This window comes from Pseudophryne corroboree, chromosome 4, assembly GCF_028390025.1.
Source record: "Pseudophryne corroboree isolate aPseCor3 chromosome 4, aPseCor3.hap2, whole genome shotgun sequence".
NCBI lineage: Eukaryota > Metazoa > Chordata > Amphibia > Anura > Myobatrachidae > Pseudophryne > Pseudophryne corroboree.
The window spans coordinates 783,918,597-783,945,227 of NC_086447.1; the positions used below are offsets into that span (position 1 = coordinate 783,918,597).

The 26,631-nt window shown below is 47.7% G+C and overlaps 1 protein-coding gene across 6 annotated transcripts in view; it reads left to right on the plus strand.

The window, feature by feature from the left end:
• Positions 1–26,631, plus strand: part of EML4 (EMAP like 4) — a 351,793-nt gene that overhangs the window by 172,675 nt on the left and 152,487 nt on the right. For all 6 annotated transcript variants that reach the window (XM_063918316.1, XM_063918317.1, XM_063918321.1 and 3 more), the window contains exon 2: positions 26,264–26,446. In XM_063918316.1, the coding sequence (XP_063774386.1) occupies positions 26,264–26,446 (183 nt within the window). The remainder of the gene's footprint in view (positions 1–26,263; positions 26,447–26,631) is intronic.

Genomic DNA, 26,631 nt, shown 5'->3' on the forward strand with positions numbered 1-26,631 from the left:
TCTAGATACAGTGTACCGAAGTTGCTTTCATGAGCAATTGTAGTGCAAGAGTTTAAGGGGTATATGCAATTGCGGTCGAATTGCCGAAAATGTCGAAAAACGGGCCGTTTTCGACACAAAAAACGTGTCGAATTGGATTAGTCAATGCAATACAGTACTTTTCGTCAAAAAAACGGATGTTTGAAATTCGACTTTTTCAAATTCGACATTTAACAAATTCGACATGTCTGCACTGTTAAAAATGCGGCTTTTTGACAAAAGTATATTCAATTGAATGTCAATTCGACAACAGTGCTTTTCGACAGTAAATTCGTCATTTTCAATCCGCCTCACTTTGCTGGCGGAATGTAATAAACATTTTTAAAAACATGTTTTTTTGTGTTTTTTTTAATTGCTAATAGCATATCTATTTATATTAGAAGGGATTAGGTACTTGGTTTGTCTATTTTGGAGGCACAAGTATTATTTGTATATTTTTTTTTAAATATATATTTTTTTTAAACAGACTGGGCATAAACCAGAAAAAAAAAATTGGGGTCCCCCCTCCTAAGCATAACCAGCCTCGGGCTCTTTGAGCCGGTCCTGGTTGCAAAAATACGGGGGAAAAAATGACAGGGGATCCCCCGTATTTTAACAACCAGCACCGGGCTTTGCGCCTGGTCCAAAAAATACGGGGGACAAAAAGAGTAGGGGTCCCCCGTATTTTTTGTACCAGCACCGGGCTCCACAAGCTGGACAGATAATGCCACAGCCGGGGGACACTTTTATACCGCTCCCTGCGGCCGTGGCATTAAATACCCAACTAGTCACCCCTGGCCGGGGTACTCTGGAGGAGTGGGGACCCCTTCAATCAAGGGGTCCCCCCCCAGCCACCCAAGGGCCAGGGGTGAAGCCCGAGGCTGTCTCCCCCCCCCCCCCCATCCAAGGGCTGCGGATGGGGGGCTGATAGCCTTGTTGAAAATGAAAGAATATTGTTTTTATTGCAGAAGAACTACAAGTCACAGCAAGCCTCCCCCGCAAGCTGGTACTTGGGGAACCACAAGTACCAGCATGCGGGGGGAAACGGGCCCGCTGGTACCTGTAGTTCTTCGGCAAAAAAAATACCCAAATAAAAACAGGACACGCACACCGTGAAAATACAACTTTATTTCACACATGCCGGCACATACATACTTACCTATGTTGACACGATGTTCGGTCCACTTCAAGTAGAATCCATGGGGTACCTGATAAGAAAAGATAATTATACTCCCCTAAATCCAGTGTCCTGTGATATTTGTAATCCACTTACTTGGCAAAAAAAAAAAAACGCCTACCCGATCCACACGGACTGAAAGGGGTCCCATGTTTACACACGGGACCCCTTTCCCCGAATGCTGAGACCCCCTGTGACTCCTGTCACAGAGGGTCCCTTCGGGCAATCAGGGAGCGCCACGTCCTGGCACTCTCCTGATTCCCTATGCGCGTCTGAGCTGTCAGACAGCGCATCGCACAGCACCTCAATTAGTTTCAATGGTGGGAACTTTGCGGTCAGCGGTGGGGTTACCCGCGGTCAGCCGCTGACCGCGGGTGACCTCACCGCTGACCGCAAAGTTCCCACCATTGAAGATAATGGAGGGGGCTGTGCGATGCGCGTCTGACAGCTCAGACGCGCATAGCCAATCAGGAGAGTGCCACAACGTGGCGCTCCCCCTGATTGGCTGAAGGGACCCTCTGTGACAGGAGTCACAGGGGGTCTCAGCATTCGGGGAAAGGGGTCCCGTGTGTAAACATGGGACCCCTTTCAGTCCGTGTGGATCGGGTATGCGTTTTTTTTTTTTTTGCCAAGTAAGTGGATTACAAATATCACAGGACACTGGATTTAGGCGAGTATAATTATCTTTTCTTTTCAGGTACCCCATGGATTCTACTTGGAGAAGTGGACCGAACATCGTGTCAACATAGTTAAGTATGTATGTGTCGGCATGTGTGAAATAAAGTTGTATTTTCACAGTGTGCGTGTCCTGTTTTTATTTGGGTATTTTTTTTGCAGAAGAACTACAGGTACCAGCGGGCCCGTTTCCCCCCTGCATGCTGGTACTTGTGGTTCTCCAAGTACCAGCTTGCGGGGGAGGCTTGCTGGGACTTGTAGTTTTTCTGCAAAATACAATATTCTTTCATTTTCAACAAGGCTATCAGCCCCCCATCCGCAGCCCTTGGATGGGGGGGACAGCCTCGGGCTTCACCCCTGGCCCTTGGGTGGCTGGGGGGGGACCCCTTGATTGAAGGGGTCCCCACTCCAGGATACCCCGGCCAGGGGTGACTAGTTAGGTATTTAATGCCACGGCCGCAGGGAGCGGTATAAAAGTGTCCCCCGGCTGTGGCATTATCTGTCCAGCTAGTGGAGCCCGGTGCTGGTACAAAAAATACGGGGGACCCCTATTCTTTTTGTCCCCCATATTTTTTGCACCAGGACCAGGCGCAGAGCCCGGTGCTGGTTGTTAAAATACGGGGGATCCCCTGTAATTCCCCCCCCCCCCCCATATTTTTGCAACCAGGACCGGCTCAAAGAGCCGAGGCTTGTTATGCTTAGGAGGGGGGACCCCACGCATTTTTTCCCCGTGTTTTTTAACCATTTCGGCACCGTCAGAAAAGTCGAATCCAGGACGCACTTTTCCGTCAATTCCTCCGTTTTTCGACAGCGGGACTGTCGAATCCGTTTTTGTATTGAATATGTCGCATTCCGGCACCCCCCGGCCGGAATTCGACTGTCGAATTGTGTCGAATTTAAAAACTGTCGAATTCCACCCGGAATTTGACCGCAATTGCATATACCCCTAAGGCTGCTGACTTCACTGTAGTCATCTGAACAAGTTGATCAATTGAGAAATCTTAAAAATGAGTGTTTTGCGTTCTAACAAGGTGCACATTATTTTGCACACAGAACTTCCATAGAATCTGTAAATATCTTCCTCATATTGGTTTTAATTATATAATGTGTATCCACACATGCATTTTTTTTTAGTTAAGGCATCATGATAAAACTTGCTATTTAGGCGTCAAGGGCAAAAAAAACACAACTATCTGGTTCCCATGCTTTTAACCCACATGGACTAATGGCTGCTTATGTTTTGAAATTATATATTCAGATATGTAATCTAACAAATACATTTGTGTTCATTTAATGGTGTAATTCTAAGGGGGGAATTCAGTTGTTTTTACCTGCGGCAGCCACTAGATGACGTCCGATGAAGCAATTAAATGTTTGCTCTGTTTAAGCGTGATTCGACTCTGAGGTAGCGAGCTGAAATTAGAGAAACTTAAACTGTTTGGGTGGCCAAACGGCACTTCTCACATCGCACCCAGAACTTTAGCCCTGGCACTTCATGGCGCTATAAAACAACGGATGGCCCAAAAAATGACATATCCCCCCGTCTAAAGTGACAGGCAATATGCAATTTTGGGTATCCGTTTGGATGGTCGACCATGTTATGGTCGACAGTCATTAGGTCGTCATTGACATGGTCGACATGGACACATGGTCGACACATGAAAAGGTCGACATGAGTTTTTCACATTTTTTCTTTTGTGGAACTTTTTCATACTTTACGATCCGTGTGGACTACGATTGGGAATGGTAACCTTGCTCAAAGCATGGTGAGCGAAGCGAACCATGCGAGGGGACGCGGTGCACTAATTGGGGTTCCCCGTCACTTTACGCAAAAAACGACACCAAAAAAAGTAAAAAAAAAACCCAACCAAACTAAAAGTGTCGACCTTTCCGTGCGTCGACATTTCCGCACGTCGACCTTTTGTCCATGTCGAACATGTCAATGTCGACCAATAGTGATCAACCTAATGACTGTAGACCATAACATGGTCGACCATTCATACCGGAACCGCAATTTTGGATGCCACTTAAACAATTGAATTTCCTCCTTACCTGTGTCTGCGTGCGTATATGTGTGCATAATATTTATACGACGCATAGTTGAGTTTGTTCAACTTGTGCAGTGCAGAAGATCAGTATATGCTTAAGTCTGTGTTAAACCCTGTATACATTATGTTCTTAACATACATCTGCTGTAAATCCGCAGTGGAACTCCCCTAATTGGGACTATGTGAAGATAATTACTCTATATATTTTATCATCCCTCGTAAAGGTTCATTTTTTTTTATTTTGGCAACCTTTGTCCTTATTTGAAATCTCTAGTGTGGAAGGCATAAGTCACTACATAAATAGAGCAGCATACAGCTGCTCTGCTCGCTAAATGAATGGCTTTCTGTAACTTCAAACTCTGCAAAGAAAAGAATTTCCACCAATTAGTGAGCACTGATATCATGACTGAACCTTTTCCAGCACCAGTGACCCAAGTGGGGAGCTCTGGGGAATGTTCTCTGATTTACAGGCTGCAATCTGGTGCTGCAACTCAGCAAAACAGTGCTCCAGTGTATGGGTGATGCTTGGCTGACGTTATACAGACGAACTATTGTGCTCCTTTTTCTTTAGCAGTGTCCAAAGTATTGTATTGTATTTATTTATTTTAGTATTTATTTATTATTTATTTTGGTTGCTCAAGTGAATTTGGAAAATGACAAAATAAGATTTTACTTACCGGTAAATCTATTTCTCGTAGTCCGTAGAGGATGCTGGGACCTCCGTAAGGACCATGGGGATAGACGGGCTCCGCAGGAGATAGGGCACTTTAAGAAAGCTTTGGACTCTGGGTGTGCACTGGCTCCTCCCTCTATGCCCCTCTTCCAGACCTCAGTTAGGGAAACTGTGCCCAGAGGAGATGGACAGTACAAGGAAGGATTTTTGTAAATCTAAGGGCGAGATTCATACCAGCCACACCAATCGCACCGTATAACTTGTGATAAACTTACCCAGTTAACAGTATGAACAACAACATAGCCACGGTTCCACCGAAAAACTATAACATAACCCTTATGTAAGCAATAACTATATACAAGTCTTGCAGAAGAAGTCCGCACTTGGGACGGGCGCCCAGCATCCTCTACGGACTACGAGAAATAGATTTACCGGTAAGTAAAATCTTATTTTCTCTAACGTCCTTGAGGATGCTGGGACTCCGTAAGGTCCATGGGGATTATACCAAAGCTCCCAAACGGGCGGGAGAGTGCAGCACCGATTGAGCAAACAGGAGGTCCTCCTCAGCCAGGGTATCAAACTTATAGAACTTTGCAAAGGTGTTTGTCCCCGACCAAGTAGCTGCTCGCCACAACTGTAATGCCGAGACCCCTCGGGCAGCCGCCCAAGAAGAGCCCACTTTCCTAGTGGAGTGGGCCTTAACCGATTTCTGTAACTGCAATCCTGCCGTAGAATGCGCCTGCTGAATCGTGTTACAGATCCAGCGAGCAATAGTCTGCTTTGAAGCAGGAGCGCCAACCTTGTTGGACGCATATAGAACGAACAAAGCTTCAGTCTTCCTGATTCTAGCCGTTCTGGTCACATAAATCTTCAAAGCCCTGACTACATCAAGGGACTCGGAATCCTCCAAGTCTCGTGTAGCCACAGGCACGACAATTGGTTGGTTCACATGAAAAGATGAGACCACTTTTGGCAGAAAGTGAGGGCGAATCCTCAACTCTGCCCTATCCACGTGAAAAACCAAGTATGGGCTTTTATGTGATAAAGCGGCCAATTCGGAAACACGTCTTGCCGAAGCGAATGCCAACAACATGACCACTTTCCATGTGAGGTATTTCAACTCCACAGTTTTGAGTGGTTCAAACCAAGGTGACTTGAGGAAACGTAACACCACGCTAAGATCCCAAGGCGCCACCGGAGGCACAAAGGGAGGCTGAATATGCAGCACTCCCTTCACAAAGGTCTGTACTTCAGGAATAGAGGCCAATTCTCTTTGAAAAAAAATGGATAAGGCCGAAATCTGGACCTTTATGGACCCTAATTTTAGGCCCAAAGTCACTCCTGTTTGAAGGAAGTGAAGTAGACGGCCCAAATGGAACTCCTCCATAGGAGCAGCTCTGGCCTCGCACCAAGAAACGTATTTCCGCCATATACGGTGATAATGTTTTACCGTCACGTCTTTCCTAGCCTTGATCAGCGTAGGAATGACCTCCGGAATCCCTTTTTCTGCTAGGATCCGGCGTTCAACCGCCATGCCGTCAAACGCAGCTGAGGTAAGTCTTGGAACAGACAGGGCCCCTGCCGCAGCAGGTCCTGCCTTAGAGGAAGAGGCCACGGATCCCCTGCGAGCAACTCTTGCAGCTCCGGATACTAAGTCCTCCGTGGCCAATCCGGAACAATGAGTATTGTTCTGAGCCTGCTTCTTCGTATTATTCTCAACACCTTGGGTATGAGAGGAAGAGGAGGAAACACATAGACAGATCTGAACACCCAAGGTGTCACCAGAGCTCTACCGCTACCGCCTGAGGGTCCCTTGACCTGGCGCAATACCGCTTTAGCTTTTTGTTGAGACGGGATGCCATCATGTCGATTTGAGGCAGTCCCCAACGATCTGTGATCTGTGCGAAGACTTCTTGATGAAGTCCCCACTCTCCCGGATGCAGGTCGTGCCTGCTGAGGAAGTCCGCCTCCCAGTTGTCCACCCCCGGGATGAACACCGCTGACAGCGCACTTACATGGCCTTCCGCCCAGCGTAGAATCCTGGTCGCTTCTGCCATGGCCATTCTGCTCCTTGTTCCGCATTGGCGGTTTATATGAGCCACTGCCGTGACATTGTCTGACTGAATCAGAACCGGTTTTCTCCGAAGCCAATTCCTCCGCTTGACGCAGGGCGTTGTATATGGCCCTCAACTCCAGGACGTTGATGTGGAGACGAGACTCTAGGCTTGACCAGAGACCTTGGAAATTTCTTCCCAGTGTCACTGCTCCCCAGCCTCGGAGGCTTGCGTCCGTGGTCACCAGGACCCAGTCCTGAATGCCGAACCTGCGACCTTCTAGTAGGTGAGCACTGTTCAGCCACCACAGGAGAGATACCCTGGTCCTGGGAGACAGGGTGATCCTTTGATGCATTTGTAAATGGGACCCGGACCACTTGTCCAAGAGGTCCCATTGAAAAGTCCTTGCATGGAACCTGCTGAAAGGGATGGCCTCGTAGGAAGCCACCATCTTCCCCAGGACCCCCGTGTAATGATGCACTGAAACCTTTTTTGGTTTTAATAGGTTCCTGACCATGGCTATGAGTTCCTGAACCTTTTAGATCGGAAGAAAAATCTTTTTCTGGTCTGTGTCTAGAATCAGCCCCAAAAAGGTCAGACGTGTTGTAGGGACTAGCTGGGACTTCGGTATATTGAGAATCCAGCCGGGTATCTGCAATGTCTTCATGGACAGAGACACGCTGTCCAGAAACCTCTCCCGAGATCTCGCCTTTATGAGGAGATCGTCCAAGTATGGGATAATTGTGACCCCCTGCCTGCGCAGGAGCACCATCATTTCCGCCATTACCTTGGTGAAAATTCTCGGGGCCGTGGAAAGCCCAAACGGCAACATCTGAAATTGGTAGTGACAGTCCTGCACTGCAAATCTCAGGAACGCCTGATGCGGGGGGAATATCGGAAACATGAAGGTAAGCATCCCTTATGTCCAGGGACACCATCCAATCCCCCCCCTTCAGGCTGGCGATGACCGCCCTGAGTGATTCCATTTTGAACCTGAACCTATTCAAGTACAGGTTCAGAGATTTCAGGTTTAAAATGGGTCTGACCGAACCGTCCGGTTTCGGGACCACAAACAGGGTTGAGTAATATCCCTCTCCTTGCTGGAGATGAGGAACTGTGACAATCACCTGTTGAATATACAATTTTCGGATTGCTGCCAACATTAGCTCCCTCTCTGACGGGGAAGTCGGCAGAGCCGATTTGAAAAATCGGCGAGGAGGCAAGTCTTCGAATTCCAGCCTGTATCACTGAGAAACAATCTCTAATGCCCAGGGATCCACCTGCGATTGAACCCAGACGTGGCTGAAAAACCGAAGACGAGCCCCCACCAGATCTGCCTCCCCTCGGAAAGCCCCAGCGTCATGCGGTGGACTTTGCAGACGCAGGGGAGGACTTCTGCTCTTGGGAACTAGCTGTGTGCAGCTTTTTTCCCCTGCCTTTCCCTCTGGCAACAAAAGATGACCCACGTACCTTCTTGTTTTTATTGGAACGAAAGGACTGCATTTGATAATGAGGTGCCTTTTTTGTATGCTGCGGGGGGACATAAGGTAAGAAATTTGATTTACCAGCCGTAGAGACAAGATCCGAGAGGCCGTCTCCAAACAACTCCACCACTTTGTAAGGCAAGGACTCCATATGCCGCTTTGAATCGGCATCTCCCGTCCACTGTCGGGTCCACAAGAGCCGCCTAGCAGAAATAGACATAGCATTTATTCTGGAGCTTAATAAACAAATGTCTCTCTGAGCATCCCTCATATACAAGGCAGCATCTCTGATATGCGCTCTGGTCATTTGAATGGCGTCCCTATCTAAGGTGTCAATTTCCGTAGATAAGGAATCTGCCCATGCCACAACCGCACTACAAACCCAGGCCGACGCCATAGCCGGTCGAGCAATAGTACCGGAATGATTGTAAATGTGCTTTAAGGTAATTTCCTGCCTGCGATCAGCAGGTTCCTTGAGGGAAGCCGTATCCTGAGAAGGCAGTGCCACCTTTTTGGACAAACGTGTTAGCGCCTTGTCAACTTTTGGCGAAGATTCCCAGCGCATCCTATCAGTTTGTGGAAAAGGATATGCCATGAGAATCCTTTTGGGAACTTGTGGTCTCCTATCCGGAGATTCCCAAGCCTTTTCAAATGAGGATGGAAAAGTGACTTCAGGATTTTTCCCTTTATACATGTGTACCCTCGTGTCAGGGACAGGGGGTTCCTCAGTAATATGCAAAACCTCTTTAATGGCAATAATCATGTACCGTATACCCTTAGCCACCTTCGGCTGTAATTTTGCATCTTCATAGTCGACACTAGAGTCAGTATCTGTGTCGGTATCTGTGTCATCGATCTGGGATATGGTGCGCTTCTGATACCCCGAAGGACCTGGCGCCCCAGGGACAGGCATGGACTGGCTACCTGACTGATCCCTAGCTTCTGCCTTGTCTAATCTTTTATGCAATAGACTGACATTTGCATTCAAGACATTCATCATATCCACCCATTCTGGTGTCGGCGTTGCCGACGGCGACCTGACATTCAAGCACTCCCCCTCCACATCAAGCGAGCCTTCCTTGTTAAACATGTCGACACACTCGTACCGACACACTTCACACACACACACACACACACACACACACACACACACACACACACACACACACACACAGAACCCCTATCCTGAAGACAGTATCCCTGTCAAGGCCCTTTGGAGAGACAGAGAGAGAGTATGCCAGCACACACCCCAGCGCAACAACCATGGAGACCAACACAAAATGTTTTTCCCCAGCAGCGCTGTATAATATGTAAACCGCCAATTATGTGCCCCCCCCTCTCTTTTAAGCACCCTTTCACCGTGTGTAAGCATGGGAGAGTCCGGGGAGCTTCCTCTCAGCAGTGCTGTGGAGAGAAAATGGCGCTGGTGAGTGCTGAGGGAGAAGCCCCGCCCCCTCGGTGGCGGGCTTCTGTCCCGCTCAAACTTAGTAAAATATGGCGGGGGCTCTTTTATATACATGTACAGAGCCCACCTGTACATGTATATAGTCTTTTTGCCATGCAGAGGATTATATTGCTGCCCAGGGCGCCCCCCCCCCCTCTGCGCCCTGCACCCTTACAGTGACCGGAGTATGTGAGGTGTATGGGAGCAATGACGCACAGCTGCAGTGCTGTGCGTTACCTCAGTGAAGCTGAAGGCTTCTGCCGCCTGACAACTTCTATCTTCTGTACTTCTAGCTCTGTGAGGAGAACGGCGGCGCGGCTCCGGGGGTGGACGCCCAGTAAGATCCTGCGTTCACCCCCTCTGGAGCTAATGGTGTCCAGTAGCCGAGGAAGCAGAGCCTATCTTTGACAAGAAGGTCTGCTCCTCTCTCCTCAGTCCCTCGATGCAGGGAGCCTGTTGCCAGCAGTGCTCCCTGTGAAAAAGTAGTAAAAAGTAGAAAAAAAAAATCCAAACAAAAATGCTTCTAGGCAGAGAACTCAGGAGAGCTCTCTGCAGTGCACCCATCTTGCTCTGGGCACAGTGTAAAACTGAGGTCTGGAGGAGGGGCATAGAGGGAGGAGCCAGTGCACACCCAGAGTCCAAAGCTTTCTTAAAGTGCCCTATCTCCTGCGGAGCCCGTCTATCCCCATGGTCCTTATGGAGTCCCAGCATCCTCAAGGACGTTAGAGAAAATGTGTTCTTCATGTTGAACATAATTTTTTTATTTCTCTAACGTCCTAGTGGATGCTGGGGACTCCGAAAGGACCATGGGGAATAGCGGCTCCGCAGGAGACTGGGCACAAAGTAAAAGCTTTAGGACTAGCTGGTGTGCACTGGCTCCTCCCCCTATGACCCTCCTCCAAGCCTCAGTTAAGATTTTGTGCCCGAACGAGAAGGGTGCAATCTAGGTGGCTCTCCTGAGCTGCTTAGAGTAAAAGTTTAAATAGGTTTTTTTATTTTCAGTGAGACCTGCTGGCAACAGGCTCACTGCATCGAGGGACTAAGGGGAGAAGAAGCGAACTCACCTGCGTACAGAGTGGATTGGGCTTCTTAGGCTACTGGACATTAGCTCCAGAGGGACGATCACAGGCCCAGCCATGGATGGGTCCCGGAGCCGCGCCGCCGGCCCCCTTACAGAGCCAGAAGAGTGAAGAGGTCCGGAAAATCGGCGGCAGAAGACGTCCTGTCTTCAATAAGGTAGCGCACAGCACCGCAGCTGTGCGCCATTGCTCTCAGCACACTTCACACTCCGGTCACTGAGGGTGCAGGGCGCTGGGGGGGGGGCGCCCTGGGACGCAATGAAAATACCTTAAATGGCTAAAAATACATCACATATAGCTCCTGGGCTATATGGATGTATTTAACCCCTGCCAGTTTTCCACAAAAAAGCGGTAGAAAGGCCGCCGATAAGGGGGCGGAGCCTATCTCCTCAGCACACAAGCGCCATTTTTTCTTCACAGCTCCGTTGGAGGAAGGCTCCCTGACTCTCCCCTGCAGTCCTGCACAACAGAAACAGGGTAAAACAAGAGAGGGGGGGGCACTAAATTGGCATATTAATATATACAGCAGCTATATTAGGGAAAAACACTTATATAAGGTTATTCCTATATATATATATATAGCGCTCTGGTGTGTGCTGGCAAACTCTCCCTCTGTCTCCCCAAAGGGCTAGTGGGGTCCTGTCCTCTATCAGAGCATTCCCTGTGTGTGTGCTGTGTCGGTACGCTGTGTCGACATGTATGAGGAGGAAAATGGTGTGGAGGCGGAGCAATTGCCTGTGTTAGTGATGTCACCCCCTAGGGAGTCGACACCTGACTGGATGGTCTTATGGAAAGAATTACGTGATAGTGTTGGCACTTTACAAAAGACTGTTGACGACATGAGACAGCCGGCAAATCAGTTAATACCTGTACAGGCGTCTCAAACACAGTCAGGGGCTATAAAACGCCCGTTACCTCAGGTCGATACAGACACTGACACGGACACTGACTCCAGTGTCGACGGTGAGGAAACAAACGTATTTTCCAGTAGGGCCACACGTTACATGATCATGGCAATGAAGGAGGTTTTGAACATTTCTGATACTACAAGTACCACAAAAAAGGGTATTATGTGGGGTGTGAAAAAACTACCCATAGTTTTTCCTGAATCAGATGAATTAAATGAGGTGTGTGATGAAGCGTGGGTTTCCCCCGATAAAAAACTGCTAATTTCTAAAAAATTATTGGCATTATACCCTTTCCCACCAGAGGTTAGGGCGCGTTGGGAAACACCCCCTAGCGTAGATAAGGCGCTCACACGCTTATCAAAACAAGTGGCGTTACCGTCCCCTGATACGGCCGCCCTCAAGGAACCAGCTGATAGGAAGCTGGAAAATATCCTTAAAAGTATATACACACATACTGGTATTATACTGCGACCAGCAATCGCCTCAGCCTGGATGTGCAGTGCTGGGGTGGCTTGGTCGGATTCCCTGACTGAAAATATTGATACCCTGGACAGGGACAATATATTATTGACTATAGAGCATTTAAAGGATGCATTTCTATATATGCGAGATGCACAGAGGGATTTTTGCACTCTGGCATCAAGAGTAAGTGCGATGTCCATTTCTGCCAGAAGAGGATTATGGACGCGACAGTGGTCAGGGGATGCGGATTCCAAACGGCATATGGAAGTATTGCCGTATAAAGGGGAGGAGTTATTTGGGGTCGGTCTATCGGACCTGGTGGCCACGGCAACGGCTGGAAAATCCACCTTTTTACCCCAAGTCACCTCGCAGCAGAAAAAGATACCGTCTTTTCAGGCTCAGTCCTTTCGTCCCCATAAGGGCAAGCGGGCAAAAGGCCACTCATATCTGCCCCGGGGCAGAGGAAGGGGAAAAAGACTGCAGCAAACAGCCTCTTCCCACGAACAGAAGCCTTCCCCCGCTTCTGCCAAGTCCTCAGCATGACGCTGGGGCCTTACAAGCGAACTCAGGCACGGTGGGGGCCCGTCTCAAGAATTTCAGCGCGCAGTGGGCACACTCGCAAGTGGACCCCTGGATCCTGCAGGTAGTATCTCAGGGGTACAAATTGGAATTCGAGACGTCTCCCCCTCGCCGGTTCCTGAAGTCTGCTTTACCAACGTCTCCCCCCGACAGGGAGGCGGTATTGGAAGCCATTCACAAGCTGTATTCCCAGCAGGTGATAATCAAGGTACCCCTCCTACAACAGGGGAAGGGGTATTATTCCACGCTGTTTGTGGTACCGAAGCCGGACGGCTCGGTGAGACCCATTTTAAATCTGAAATCCTTGAACACTTACATAAAAAGGTTCAAGTTCAAGATGGAGTCACTCAGAGCAGTGATAGCGAACCTGGAAGAAGGGGACTATATGGTGTCTCTGGACATCAAGGATGCTTACCTCCATGTCCCAATTTGCCCTTCTCACCAAGGGTACCTCAGGTTTGTGGTACAGAACTGTCACTATCAGTTCAGACGCTGCCGTTTGGATTGTCCACGGCACCCCGGGTCTTTACCAAGGTAATGGCCGAAATGATGATTCTTCTTCGAAGAAAAGGCGTCTTAATTATCCCTTACTTGGACGATCTCCTGATAAGGGCAAGGTCCAGAGAACAGTTAGAGGTCGGAGTAGCACTATCTCAAGTAGTACTACGACAGCACGGATGGATTCTAAATATTCCAAAATCACAGCTGATTCCGACGACACGTCTGCTGTTCCTAGGGATGATTCTGGACACAGTACAGAAAAAGGTGTTTCTCCCGGAGGAGAAAGCCAAGGAGTTATCCGACCTAGTCAGGAACCTCCTAAGACCAGGCCAAGTGTCAGTACATCAATGCACAAGGGTCCTGGGAAAGATGGTGGCTTCTTACGAAGCGATTCCATTCGGCAGATTCCACGCAAGAACTTTTCAGTGGGATCTGCTGGACAAATGGTCCGGATCGCATCTTCAAATGCATCAGCGGATAACCCTGTCTCCAAGGACAAGGGTGTGTCTCCTGTGGTGGTTACAGAGTGCTCATCTCCTAGAGGGCCGCAGATTCGGCATTCAGGATTGGGTCCTGGTGACCACGGATGCCAGCCTAAGAGGCTGGGGAGCAGTCACACAGGGAAGAAATTTCCAGGGCTTGTGGTCAAGCATGGAAACGTCACTTCACATAAATATCCTGGAACTAAGGGCCATTTACAATGCCCTAAGTCAGGCAAGACCTCTGCTTCAGGGTCAGCCGGTGTTGATCCAGTCGGACAACATCACGGCAGTCGCCCACGTAAACAGACAGGGCGGCACAAGAAGCAGGAGGGCAATGATGGAAGTGGCAAGGATTCTTCGCTGGGCGGAGAATCATGTGATAGCACTGTCAGCAGTGTTCATTCCGGGAGTGGACAACTGGGAAGCAGACTTCCTCAGCAGACACGATCTTCACCCGGGGGAGTGGGGACTTCACCCAGAAGTCTTCCACATGATTGTGAACCGTTGGGAAAAACCAAAGGTGGACATGATGGCGTCCCGCCTCAACAAAAAACTGGACAGATATTGCGCCAGGTCAAGGGACCCTCAGGCAATAGCTGTGGACGCTCTGGTAACACCGTGGGTGTACCAGTCAGTGTATGTGTTCCCTCCTCTTCCTCTCATACCAAAAGCACTGAGAATCATAAGAAGGAGAGGAGTAAAGACTATACTCGTGGCTCCGGATTGGCCAAGAAGGACTTGGTACCCGGAAATTCAAGAGATGCTCACGGAAGACCCGTGGCCTCTACCTCTAAGAAAGGACCTGCTCCAGCAGGGACCATGTCTGTTCCAAGACTTACCGCGGCTGCGTTTGACGGCATGGCGGTTGAACGCCGGATCCTGAAGGAAAAAGGCATTCCGGATGAAGTCATCCCTACCCTGATCAAAGCCAGGAAGGATGTAACCATACAACATTATCACCGTATTTGGCGTAAATATGTTGCGTGGTGCGAGGCCAGGAAGGCCCCTACAGAGGAATTTCAACTGGGTCGTTTCCTGCATTTCCTGCAAACAGGACTGTCTATGGGCCTCAAATTAGGGTCCATTAAGGTTCAAATTTCGGCCCTGTCAATATTCTTCCAAAAAGAACTGGCTTCTGTTCCTGAAGTTCAGACGTTTGTCAAGGGAGTACTGCATATACAGCCTCCTTTTGTGCCTCCAGTGGCACCTTGGGATCTCAATGTAGTTTTGGGATTCCTAAAATCACATTGGTTTGAACCACTCACCACTGTGGACTTAAAATATCTCACATGGAAAGTGGTAATGCTGTTAGCCCTGGCTTCAGCCAGGCGTGTCTCAGAATTGGCGGCTTTATCCTATAAAAGCCCTTACCTAATTTTTCATACGGACAGGGCAGAATTGAGGACTCGTCCTCAATTTCTTCCTAAGGTGGTTTCAGCATTTCACTTAAACCAGCCTATTGTGGTGCCTGCGGCTACTAGGGACTTGGAGGATTCCAAGTTGCTGGACGTAGTCAGGGCCCTGAAAATATGTTTCCAGGACGGCTGGAGTCAGAAAATCTGATTCGCTGTTTATCCTGTATGCACCCAGCAAGCTGGGTGCTCCTGCTTCTAAGCAGACGATTGCTCGTTGGATTTGTAGTACAATTCAGCTTGCACATTCTGTGGCAGGCCTGCCACAGCCAAAATCTGTAAAAGCCCATTCCACACGGAAAGTGGGCTCATCTTGGGCGGCTGCCCGAGGGGTCTCGGCTTTACAACTTTGCCGAGCAGCTACTTGGTCAGGGGCAAACACGTTTGCTAAATTCTACAAATTTGATACCCTGGCTGAGGAGGACCTGGAGTTCTCTCATTCGGTGCTGCAGAGTCATCCGCACTCTCCCGCCCGTTTGGGAGCTTTGGTATAATCCCCATGGTCCTTTCGGAGTCCCCAGCATTTACTAGGACGTTAGAGAAAATAAGAATTTACTTACCGATAATTCTATTTCTCATAGTCCGTAGTGGATGCTGGGCGCCCATCCCAAGTGCGGATTATCTGCATTACTTGTACATAGTTATTGTTACAAAAATCGGGTTATTGTTGTTGTGAGCCATCTTTTCAGAGGCTCCTTCTGTTATCATGCTGTTAACTGGGTTCAGATCACAAGTTGTACGGTGTGATTGGTGTGGCTGGTATGAGTCTTACCCGGGATTCAAAATCCTTCCTTATTGTGTACGCTCGTCCGGGCACAGTATCCTAACTGAGGCTTGGAGGAGGGTCATAGGGGGAGGAGCCAGTGCACACCAGCTAGTCCTAAAGCTTTTACTTTGTGCCCAGTCTCCTGCGGAGCCGCTATTCCCCATGGTCCTTTCGGAGTCCCCAGCATCCACTACGGACTATGAGAAATAGAATTATCGGTAAGTAAATTCTTATTTTTGATATGTTATCATTAAAAACTTATGAAAACACATTTTAAGGGAAACAGTTTGTTTTTTAACTAAAATGTAAAATATAGTGTGTTTTACTTTTTACAGTCCGGTATAATTTTTCGAAAATAAAGATGTTTTTTTTTTGCAAGGTTATCCAAAATGTCACTATTTTGATGTGACAATCATGAGCTTTTTTAATGTATGTTTTGGAGCCATTTCAGCAGTGCTTGACATTGAAGCACAATGTCATATAGGGGCATTCTGTAAGTTCATACTGTGCTTTGTTGATTTGCACAAATATGTATTTCCAGGTCCACTTTAGAGAATAAGAATTTAAGTGTTTCTTATTTCTATCTATCTCCATACAGTATGTGTTTGTATGTATTTTATTGTGAATAGATGTACAGTGTCACACATGCATGTTCATACATAGGGCGATATTCAATTGTTATATAGCACTCGATCTGCCGTCTAAAGTGACGGGAGATTGTGGGGCGATATTCAATTAATCCTTTTATATAGGGTCAATCAGCTAAACTTGACTAAAGTGCTAGGCGCAATCGCGAAAAGTGCCGTTTGGGCGCCCACATGGGTCACTTTTCACGCATTTCAACTCGACACCCCTGGGGGTTGCAAGCTGGAATGCAGACTCCGGCAGCGATCACACCTGAACGGAGCTGCAATTGAATAGCTCAGTTGGGCACCATCTAGTGGCTGACAGCGGGGGAAAAAAATAAAATAAATCTTGCCCATAGTCTGCACAATGCTGTATATCAGAGGTTCTCAAAAGCACTTCTCAAGGCACCTCAACGATCCAAGTTTTAGGTATTTCTATGCTTGGCCACAGGTGACTTAGGGGTCTAATTACTAAGCCGTGGACTGAGTTAAAGTACCAGCCAATCTCCGTGGTGACGGGTGTGGATCATGGGGTCGACAGTAACTAGGTCGACAGTCTTTAGGTCGAAACCTGAAACAGGTCGAAAGTCATTAGGTCGACATGGAAAAAGGTCGACATGAGTTTTTTAATATATTTTTTTGGTGGTGTTTTCTTCGTGAACTAACCGGGAACCCCAATTAGTGCACTGTATCCCCTCGCATGGCGAGCAGGGGCAAGGTGCCTCGCTCCGCTACTGCTGTGCTCGGCATAGGTTACTATTCCCAATCGTAGTCCACATGGATCGTAAAGTATATGAAAATTAAAAATAAAACAAATGTGAAAAACTCATGTTGACATTTGCTATGTCGACCTAGTGACCATGTTGACCTAATGAATGACGACCTAAAGACCAGATACCCATGGTGACCAGGTATCCGGGATTTGTAGAGCCCTGAGGTAGTGTACCTGTGTACATCTTTTACATTCATTGACCATTTTAGGGCAAATGTAAGCATTGAATTCAGTGAATTCATTTGGACAAGCTGATCAATTAAGAGAAATATCCTCATATCATCTAAACATATATAGGATATCAGAACTGTGACTTTCTTCAGTTTCATTTTGCTTTGATTTATTTTAATGTATGGTTTTTTTATGGGGGGGGGGAACCCCGATATCTTTTGTTTTGTGTTTTTCCTTTTTTTGCCATAGATGTCCACATATCTAACCCTGACCAGAACCAACTGCTTTGTGTTCCAAATAAAGATTTCTAAGGCAAGATTAATCCTAACTCAGCAACTTTTTTTTTTTTTTTAAATGATTTCCTAAAAGCTTAATAAAAAGAACTTGGTGTATAAATTCCACTTTGGAGTTAGTTATTACAGACTAGATGCAGAAGCTGCAATTCCCCTATTACCTCTGAAAAATAGTACTGGTTGCGCCAAGTCTCGTCTGTTAATCTAAATGGGTCAGCAGATTCTTGGATTCCCTGCAAAATTCCTCTTTTCCAGTCTCACAGATTGAAGCCAAGTGTCTTACTATCAATTATTATTTTTTTATTAATTATGTGATGCAAGGAAAATAGTGTCTTTTAAAATAAATCCATTACAGCTTTAAGATAACTGTCCCAAAATTCCCTAAGGGCCCTGTTAGCACTTTTTTTTTTTAATTATAATATGTATTTGGTCTTCAATAAGGTACTTCACACCTAAACTTTAACAAGCGTCTGGTATACTCTCTATGAATAGTCAAAGATCAAAGTTTGTCCCTGTGTTGCTGATTGTTGGTGGCACAGAAATTTTTGTATATTTCTGCAGTGGATTCGAATGAATAAAAGACACACGTGCTAGAAAACCCCCTCAGCTGATGCCCCTTTTCCACTAGGTGTTTTTGCACGGGGGCGCGCATCGACACAGGTTTTTAGTAGGTGGAAACGGGTCAACACGGGTTGAGTGACCCGGGAATCCTACCCAGCTATTTACCTGGGTAGAACACTGTAATGACACGGATAACGGTGCAGTGGAAACGGTCATTACACGTGTTTTCAGACCCGAGTAACGCTCTGAGACGCTGATTGGTGCTTCTGGGGCACTGGAAGATGATGTCATCCCTGGGAGACAGGCTGGGCACATGCAGGCACCGCAGCAGCAAACAAACGCGGATGCACATCTATTGCAGCAGCTACAACACTACGCTGGGCACATGCAGGCATGCTAGACACAACTACTGCACCGGCGTCCATTGCTGCAATGCTGTGAGCAGGCCCCACCCCTCTGTTTTGGTCCTTTTGATGACATCATCTTGATGAGACAGTAAAAAGTCCATTTGTAATGACAGCAATAGGCTTTTACAGAGCTTACCCGGGTTAGGTGGAAACGGATCAGACACGGAAATAACCCGTGTCGAAGTGTAGTGGAAACGGGGTGGCCGACACGGGTTGTAGCCGTGTTAAACATCCCGGATCGGACACGGTACTTAGGTGGGAAAGGGGTATGAGTGAAAATGAAAGTCCCATACAGCTGTGCCCTCATGCTATCTATACGCCACGCATCACAGGATGCCTGGCATAGGTGTTGCCAGTCCACCTGCAACTCTGATAGCGCCGGGCGTCTTTTTTTTTTTTTTTTTTTTTTTCCTTTGTCAAAAATGCATTTCTCTAACGTCCTAAGTGGATGCTGGGGACTCCGTCAGGACCATGGGGAATAGCGGCTCCGCAGGAGACAGGGCACAAAAATAAAGCTTTAGGATCAGGTGGTGTGTACTGGCTCCTCCCCCTATGACCCTCCTCCAAGCCTCAGTTAGGTTTTTGTGCCCGTCCGAGCAGGGTGCAATCTAGGTGGCTCTCTTAAAGAGCTGCTTAGAAAAAGTTTTTTAGGTTTTTTATTTTCAGTGAGTCCTGCTGGCAACAGGCTCACTGCATCGAGGGACTTAGGGGAGAGAATTTCAACTCACCTGCGTGCAGGATGGATTGGATTCTTAGGCTACTGGACACCATTAGCTCCAGAGGGAGTCGGAACACAGGTCTCGCCCTGGGGTTCGTCCCGGAGCCGCGCCGCCGACCCCCCTTACAGATGCTGAAGATTGAAGGTCCGGAAACAGGCGGCAGAAGGCTTTTCAGTCTTCATGAAGGTAGCGCACAGCACTGCAGCTGTGCGCCATTGTTGTCACACACTTCACACCAAGCGGTCACGGAGGGTGCAGGGCGCTGCTGGGGGCGCCCTGGGCAGCAATATTTTATTACCTTAAGGCAAAAGAATACATCACATATAGCCATTAAGGCTATATGTATGTATTTAACCCATGCCACTTATCTAAATCCACGGGAGGAAAGCCCGCCGAAATAGGGGGCGGGGCTTATTCTCCTCAGCACACAGCGCCATTTTCCTGCTCAGCTCCGCTGTGAGGAAGGCTCCCAGGACTCTCCCCTGCACTGCACTACAGAAACAGGGTAAAACAGAGAGGGGGGGCATTTTTTGGCGATATACTGGATATATTTAAGCTGCTATAAGGAACAACACTTATATAAGGTTGTTCCCATATATATTATAGCGCTTGGGTGTGTGCTGGCAAACTCTCCCTCTGTCTCCCCAAAGGGCTAGTGGGGTCCTGTCTTCGATAAGAGCATTCCCTGTGTGTCTGCTGTGTGTCGGTACGTGTGTGTCGACATGTATGAGGACGATGTTGGCGTGGAGGCGGAGCAATTGCCGATAATGGTGATGTCACCCCCCAGGGAGTCGACACCGGAATGGATTACAAAAATCAGTTGACGACATGAGACGGCCGGCAAACCAGTTAGTACCTGCCCAGGCGTCTCAGACACCGTCAGGGGCTGTAAAGCGCCCTTTACCTCAGTCGGTCGACACAGACCCAGACACAGACACTGAATCTAGTGTCGACGGTGATGAAACAAACGTATTTTCAAGTAGGGCCACACGTTATATGATCACGGCAATGAAGGAGGCTTTGCATATCTCTGATGCTGCAAGTACCACAAAAAGGGGTATTATGTGGGGGGTGAAAAAACTACCTGTAGTTTTTCCTGAATCAGAGGAATTAAATGATGTATGTGATGAAGCGTGGTTTAACCCAGATAGAAAAATGCTAATTTCAAAAAAGTTATTAGCATTATACCCTTTCCCGCCAGAGGTTAGGGCGCGCTGGGAAACACCCCCTAGGGTGGATAAGGCGCTCACACGCTTATCAAAACAAGTGGCGTTACCGTCTCCGGATACGGCCGCCCTCAAGGATCCAGCAGATAGGAGACTGGAAACTACCCTAAAAAGTATATACACACATACTGGTGTTATACTGCGACCGGCCATCGCCTCAGCCTGGATGTGCAGTGCTGGGGTCGTCTGGTTGGATTCCCTGACTGAAAATATTGATACCCTGGATAGGGACAGTATTTTATTGACTATAGAGCAATTAAAGGATGCTTTTCTTTATATGCGAGAAGCGCAGAGAGATATTTGCACTCTGGCATCGAGAGTAAATATCTGCCAGAAGGAGTTTATGGACGCGACAGTGGTCAGGTGATGCGGATTCCAAACGACATATGGAAGTATTGCCGTATAAAGGGGAGGAATTATTTGGCGTCGGTCTATCGGATCTGGTGGCCACGGCAACTGCCGGAAAATCCACCTTTTTACCTCAGACCCCCTCCCAACAGAAAAAGACACCGTCTTTTCAGCCGCAGTACTTTCGGTCCTATAAGAACAAGCGGACAAAAGGACAGTCATATCTGCCTAGGGGCAGAGGAAGGGGTAAGAGAGGGCAGCAAGCAGCCCCTGCCCAGGAACAGAAGCCCTCCCAGGGTTCTGCAAAGCCCTCAGCATGACGCTGGGGCCTTACAAGCGGACTCAGGAACGGTGGGGGGTCGACTCAAGAATTTCAGCGCACAGTGGGCTTGCTCACAGGTGGACCCCTGGATTCTGCAGGTAGTATCTCAGGGTTACAGGTTGGAATTCGAGAAGTCTCCCCCTCGCCGGTTCCTAAAGTCTGCTTTGCCAACGTCTCCCTCAGACAGGGAGACGGTATTGGAAGCCATTCACAAGCTGTTTGCTCAGCAGGTGATAGTCAAAGTACCCCTCCTACAACAGGGAAAGGGGTATTACTCCACGCTATTTGTGGTACCGAAGCCGGACGGCTCGGTAAGACCTATTCTAAATCTGAAATCTTTGAACCTGTACATACAAAAATTCAAGTTCAAGATGGAGTCACTCAGAGCAGTGATAGCGAATCTGGAAGAAGGGGACTTTATGGTGTCCCTGGACATAAAGGATGCTTACCTGCATGTCCCAATTTGCCCTTCACATCAAGGGTACCTCAGGTTCGTGGTGCAAAACTGTCATCAGTTTCAGACGCTGCCGTTTGGATTGTCCACGGCACCTCGGGTCTTTACCAAGGTAATGGCCGAAATGATGATTCTTCTGCGAAGAAGAGGCGTATTAATTATCCCTTACTTGGACGATCTCCTGATAAGGGCAAGGTCCAGAGAACAGCTGGAGGACGGAGTAGCACTAACCCAAGTAGTGCTGCAACAACACGGGTGGATTCTGAATTTTCCAAAATCTCAGTTGACCCCGACAACACGTCTGCTGTTCCTGGGAATGATTCTGGACACGGTTCAGAAAAAGGTGTTTCTTCCGGAGGAGAAAGCCAGGGAGTTATCCGAACTTGTCAGGAACCTCCTAAAACCAGGGACAGTGTCTGTACATCAATGCACAAGAGTCCTGGGAAAGATGGTGGCTTCTTACGAAGCGATTCCATTCGGCAGATTCCACGCACGAACTTTTCAGTGGGATCTGCTGGACAAATGGTCCGGATCACATCTGCAGATGCATCAGCGGATAACCTTATCGCCACGGACAAGGGTGTCTCTTCTGTGGTGGTTGCAGAGTGCTCATCTGTTAGAGGGCCGCAGATTCGGCATACAGGACTGGGTCCTGGTGACCAGGATGCCAGTCTGAGAGGCTGGGGAGCGGTCACACAAGGAAGAAACTTCCAGGGAGTATGGTCAAGCCTGGAGATGTCTCTTCACATAAATATACTGGAGCTAAGAGCGATTTACAATGCTCTAAGTCTGGCAAAACCCCTGCTTCAGGGTCAGCCGGTGTTGATCCAGTCGGACAACATCACGGCAGTCGCCCACGTAAACAGACAGGGCGGCACAAGAAGCAGGACAGCAATGGCAGAAGCTGCAAGGATTCTTCGCTGGGCGGAAGATCATGTGATAGCACTGTCAGCAGTATTCATTCCGGGAGTGGACAACTGGGAAGCAGACTTCCTCAGCAGACACGATCTACACCCGGGAGAGTGGGGACTTCATCCAGAAGTCTTCCACATGATTGTGAACCGTTGGGAAAAACCAATGGTGGATATGATGGCGTCCCGCCTCAACAAAAAACTGGACAGGTATTGCGCCAGGTCAAGAGATCCTCAGGCAATAGCTGTGGACGCTCTGGTAACACCGTGGGTGTTCCAGTCAGTGTATGTGTTCCCTCCTCTGCCTCTCATACCAAAAGTACTGAGAATTATACGGCAGAAGGGAGTAAGAACGATACTAGTGGCTCCGGATTGGCCAAGAAGAACTTGGTACCCGGAACTTCAAGAGATGCTCACGGAGGATCCGTGGCCTCTACCACTAAGACGGGACCTGCTTCAGCAGGGACCGTGTCTATTCCAAGACTTACCGCGGCTGCGTTTGACGGCATGGCGGTTGAACGCCGAATTCTAAAGGAAAAAGGCATTCCGGAAGAGGTCATTCCTACACTGGTAAAAGCCAGGAAGGAGGTGACTGCACAACATTATCACCGCATTTGGAGAAAATATGTTGCGTGGTGTGAGGCCAGGAAGGCCCCCACGGAGGAATTTCAACTGGGTCGATTCCTACATTTCCTGCAAACAGGATTGTCTATGGGCCTCAAATTGGGGTCCATTAAGGTTCAAATTTCGGCCCTGTCGATTTTCTTCCAAAAAGAATTGGCTTCAGTTCCTGAAGTCCAGACTTTTGTAAAAGGAGTACTACATATACAGCCCCCGGTTGTGCCCCCAGTGGCACCGTGGGATCTTAATGTAGTCTAGGATTTTCTCAAATCCCATTGGTTTGAGCCCCTCAAATCGGTGGAGCTGAAGTATCTCACATGGAAAGTAACCATGCTACTGGCCCTGGCTTCAGCCAGGAGAGTATCAGAATTGGCGGCTTTATCATATAAGAGCCCATATCTGATTTTCCATACGGACAGGGCAGAACTGCGGACGCGTCCTCATTTTCTGCCTAAGGTGGTGTCAGCGTTTCACCTGAACCAGCCTATTGTGGTGCCTGCGGCTACTAACGAGTTGGAGGATTCCAAGTTGTTGGACGTGGTCCGGGCATTGAATATATATATTTCAAGAACGGCGGGAGTCAGAAAGTCTGACTCACTGCTTATATTGTATGCACCCAACAAGATGGGTGCTCCTGCTTCTAAGCAGACGATTGCTCGTTGGATTTGTAGCACAATTCAACTTGCACATTCTGTGGCAGGCTTGCCACAACCTAAATCTGTCAAGGCCCATTCCACAAGGAAAGTGGGCTCATCCTGGGCGGCTGCCCGGGGAGTCTCGGCATTACAACTCTGCCGAGCTGCTACTTGGTCAGGGGCAAATACGTTTGCAAAATTCTACAAATTTGATACCCTGGCTGAGGAGGACCTTGAGTTCTCTCATTCGGTGCTGCAGAGTCATCCGCACTCTCCCGCCCGTTTGGGAGCTTTGGTATAATCCCCATGGTCCTGACGGAGTCCCCAGCATCCACTTAGGACGTTAGAGAAAATAAGAATTTACTTACCGATAATTCTATTTCTCGTAGTCCGTAGTGGATGCTGGGCGCCCATCCCAAGTGCGGATTGTCTGCAATACTTGTACATAGTTATTGTTACAAAAAAATCGGGTTGTTATTTGTTGTGAGCCGTCTGTTCAGAGGCTCCTACGTTTGTCATACTGTTAACTGGGTTCAGATCACAAGTTGTACGGTGTGATTGGTGTGGCTGGTATGAGTCTTACCCGGGGTTCAATATCCTTCCTTATTGTGTACGCTCGTCCGGGCACAGTATCCTAACTGAGGCTTGGAGGAGGGTCATAGGGGGAGGAGCCAGTACACACCACCTGATCCTAAAGCTTTATTTTTGTGCCCTGTCTCCTGCGGAGCCGCTATTCCCCATGGTCCTGACGGAGTCCCCAGCATCCACTACGGACTACGAGAAATAGAATTATCGGTAAGTAAATTCTTATTTTTTGCTGCAACGTTATGCGACTAGGATGCATCAGGAGTCTGTGCCTACTAATTTGATTTATGGCACTTGTAGAGCTGTGTGCGACTGAGTCTGTATACAAAGCACAACTGTACATGGTATGGAAAAAAGCCACTGCTGCATAGTAGCAAATTGTATACAGATTGAGACTAATTGCACAGAAATATAAAAGTGTAGTATATCATATTAGGGTTGGGGGGAGGGGGTTAATTAATAGGTGCCAGACGGAGCAACTCAGTTGTTTGTGGCTGCCCATTAATTATTGTGGCTGTCGTGCCTAAATAGACCTGGTTTGGCTGCATAAAACTGATAAACCCTTCCTGGTTCTCAACACTGTATTTATTGCAGAGGAATGTGGGGACTGTGTAACGGTTCCATGGGGGATACTAGACTGAAATGTTCACGCTTACTTTGTGTTTTGTTACTTTGTACTTCCTGTTATTACTGTATGCATTGTGTATGTATTCTTGCTGCTTTAGTAAAAAATTATATTAAACAAACTGTTAAACCCATCTAAAATCCTGCTAACTTTTTGCACACTTCTGCTCGCCACCTCAGGAGACCGCAAGCAGAAATTAAACAATTGAATTGCTAAGTGGGCACCCACTAGTGACACACCAGGGAAAATAATTGAACCCTCCCTGTGGGGGACATGTACTAAGCAGTGATAAAAGTGGAGAAGTGAGCCAGTGGAGAAGTTGCCTATGGCAACTAAATGTTACGTCAATTCTGATTGGCTGCCATGGGCAACTTCTCCATTGGCTCACTTCTCCACTTTTATCACTGCTTAGTACATGTCCCTTTGTGTGTCCCAGTCTCATTGAATGATGACTAAAATATGTCGCCCAATCCTAGTCTCATATGGGACCTGGTGTGCCAAGAGGGTCTGCTGGCGTGACTACAGCAATGATGTATAAGGACATATCTCTGGTACACATTGTAGCCACACACAAATGTGTAAGCAACACCATGTGGGGGAAACATTTATTTTTCATGTGACTGGTATTTTAGGTAAGAATATATGAATATTACTCTTCCCTTTTAAAAGGCTACCCACCTAAATAGTTATCTGGGCAACTCAACAACCTTCCCTAACTAACTGAACCACTGAGGTCACATGCCAGCCGTAGAGAATTGTACCGTCTTTTTCCTCTGGCGTTGATAGCTGGGAGCAGATTAATCTCAAGTAGCTCTGTCATCGTCTAACACACAGGTACAGGCAGAATCAATGAATGCAGCACTCTTTGAACTTCCTTCCAGGGTTATTAAAAGAACACTGTCATGGGGCCCCCATGCATGATGCTGAAGGTAGCCTTTAGTACACCACCTACCTCTTTTGCTTATTGGTTTGTCTTACCTTCTCCTAGAAAAAAAACATTATTGGCCTTGACCTCCTGTTTTCAGAGTTCAGTTCGTCTGTTTGGCGCTGTTGCTGTCTGTATGGGAAATTTTCCTGAATTACCTCTGACATTGGCCATTTAAAAAGATATACTGTAATACAGGTTTTTCTTAATTGCTAAGAAAAGATAATCATACTAATGCCGAAGGCATTTTTGACACAACTGCAGTATCTCATATATATGTGTTTTTCTTTTATTGTTCAGATGATAGCATTTCTGCTACAAGTACCTCTGATGTGCAGGACCGCTTGTCTGCCCTGGAACTGAGGGTTCAGCAACAGGAAGATGAAATCACAGTGCTTAAAGCTGCCTTGGCTGATGTTCTCAGACGTCTGGCAATTTCTGAGGATCAAGTGGCAACTGTAAGAAAAGCACCTCCTAGCAAAGGTAATTTATTACCATTAAAATCTATGCAGATGCTACTGGTGCAGTAAGGCAAACACATACCCGATGTACACTCCTTTTAGTCATGGATATACTGATATATATGCTTATTATCTGTGGGCGAAATACTCTACAGGCAGGGGGTCTGGCAGCCTTTTTGTTGTATGTGTCAGCTAAAATCTACAGTA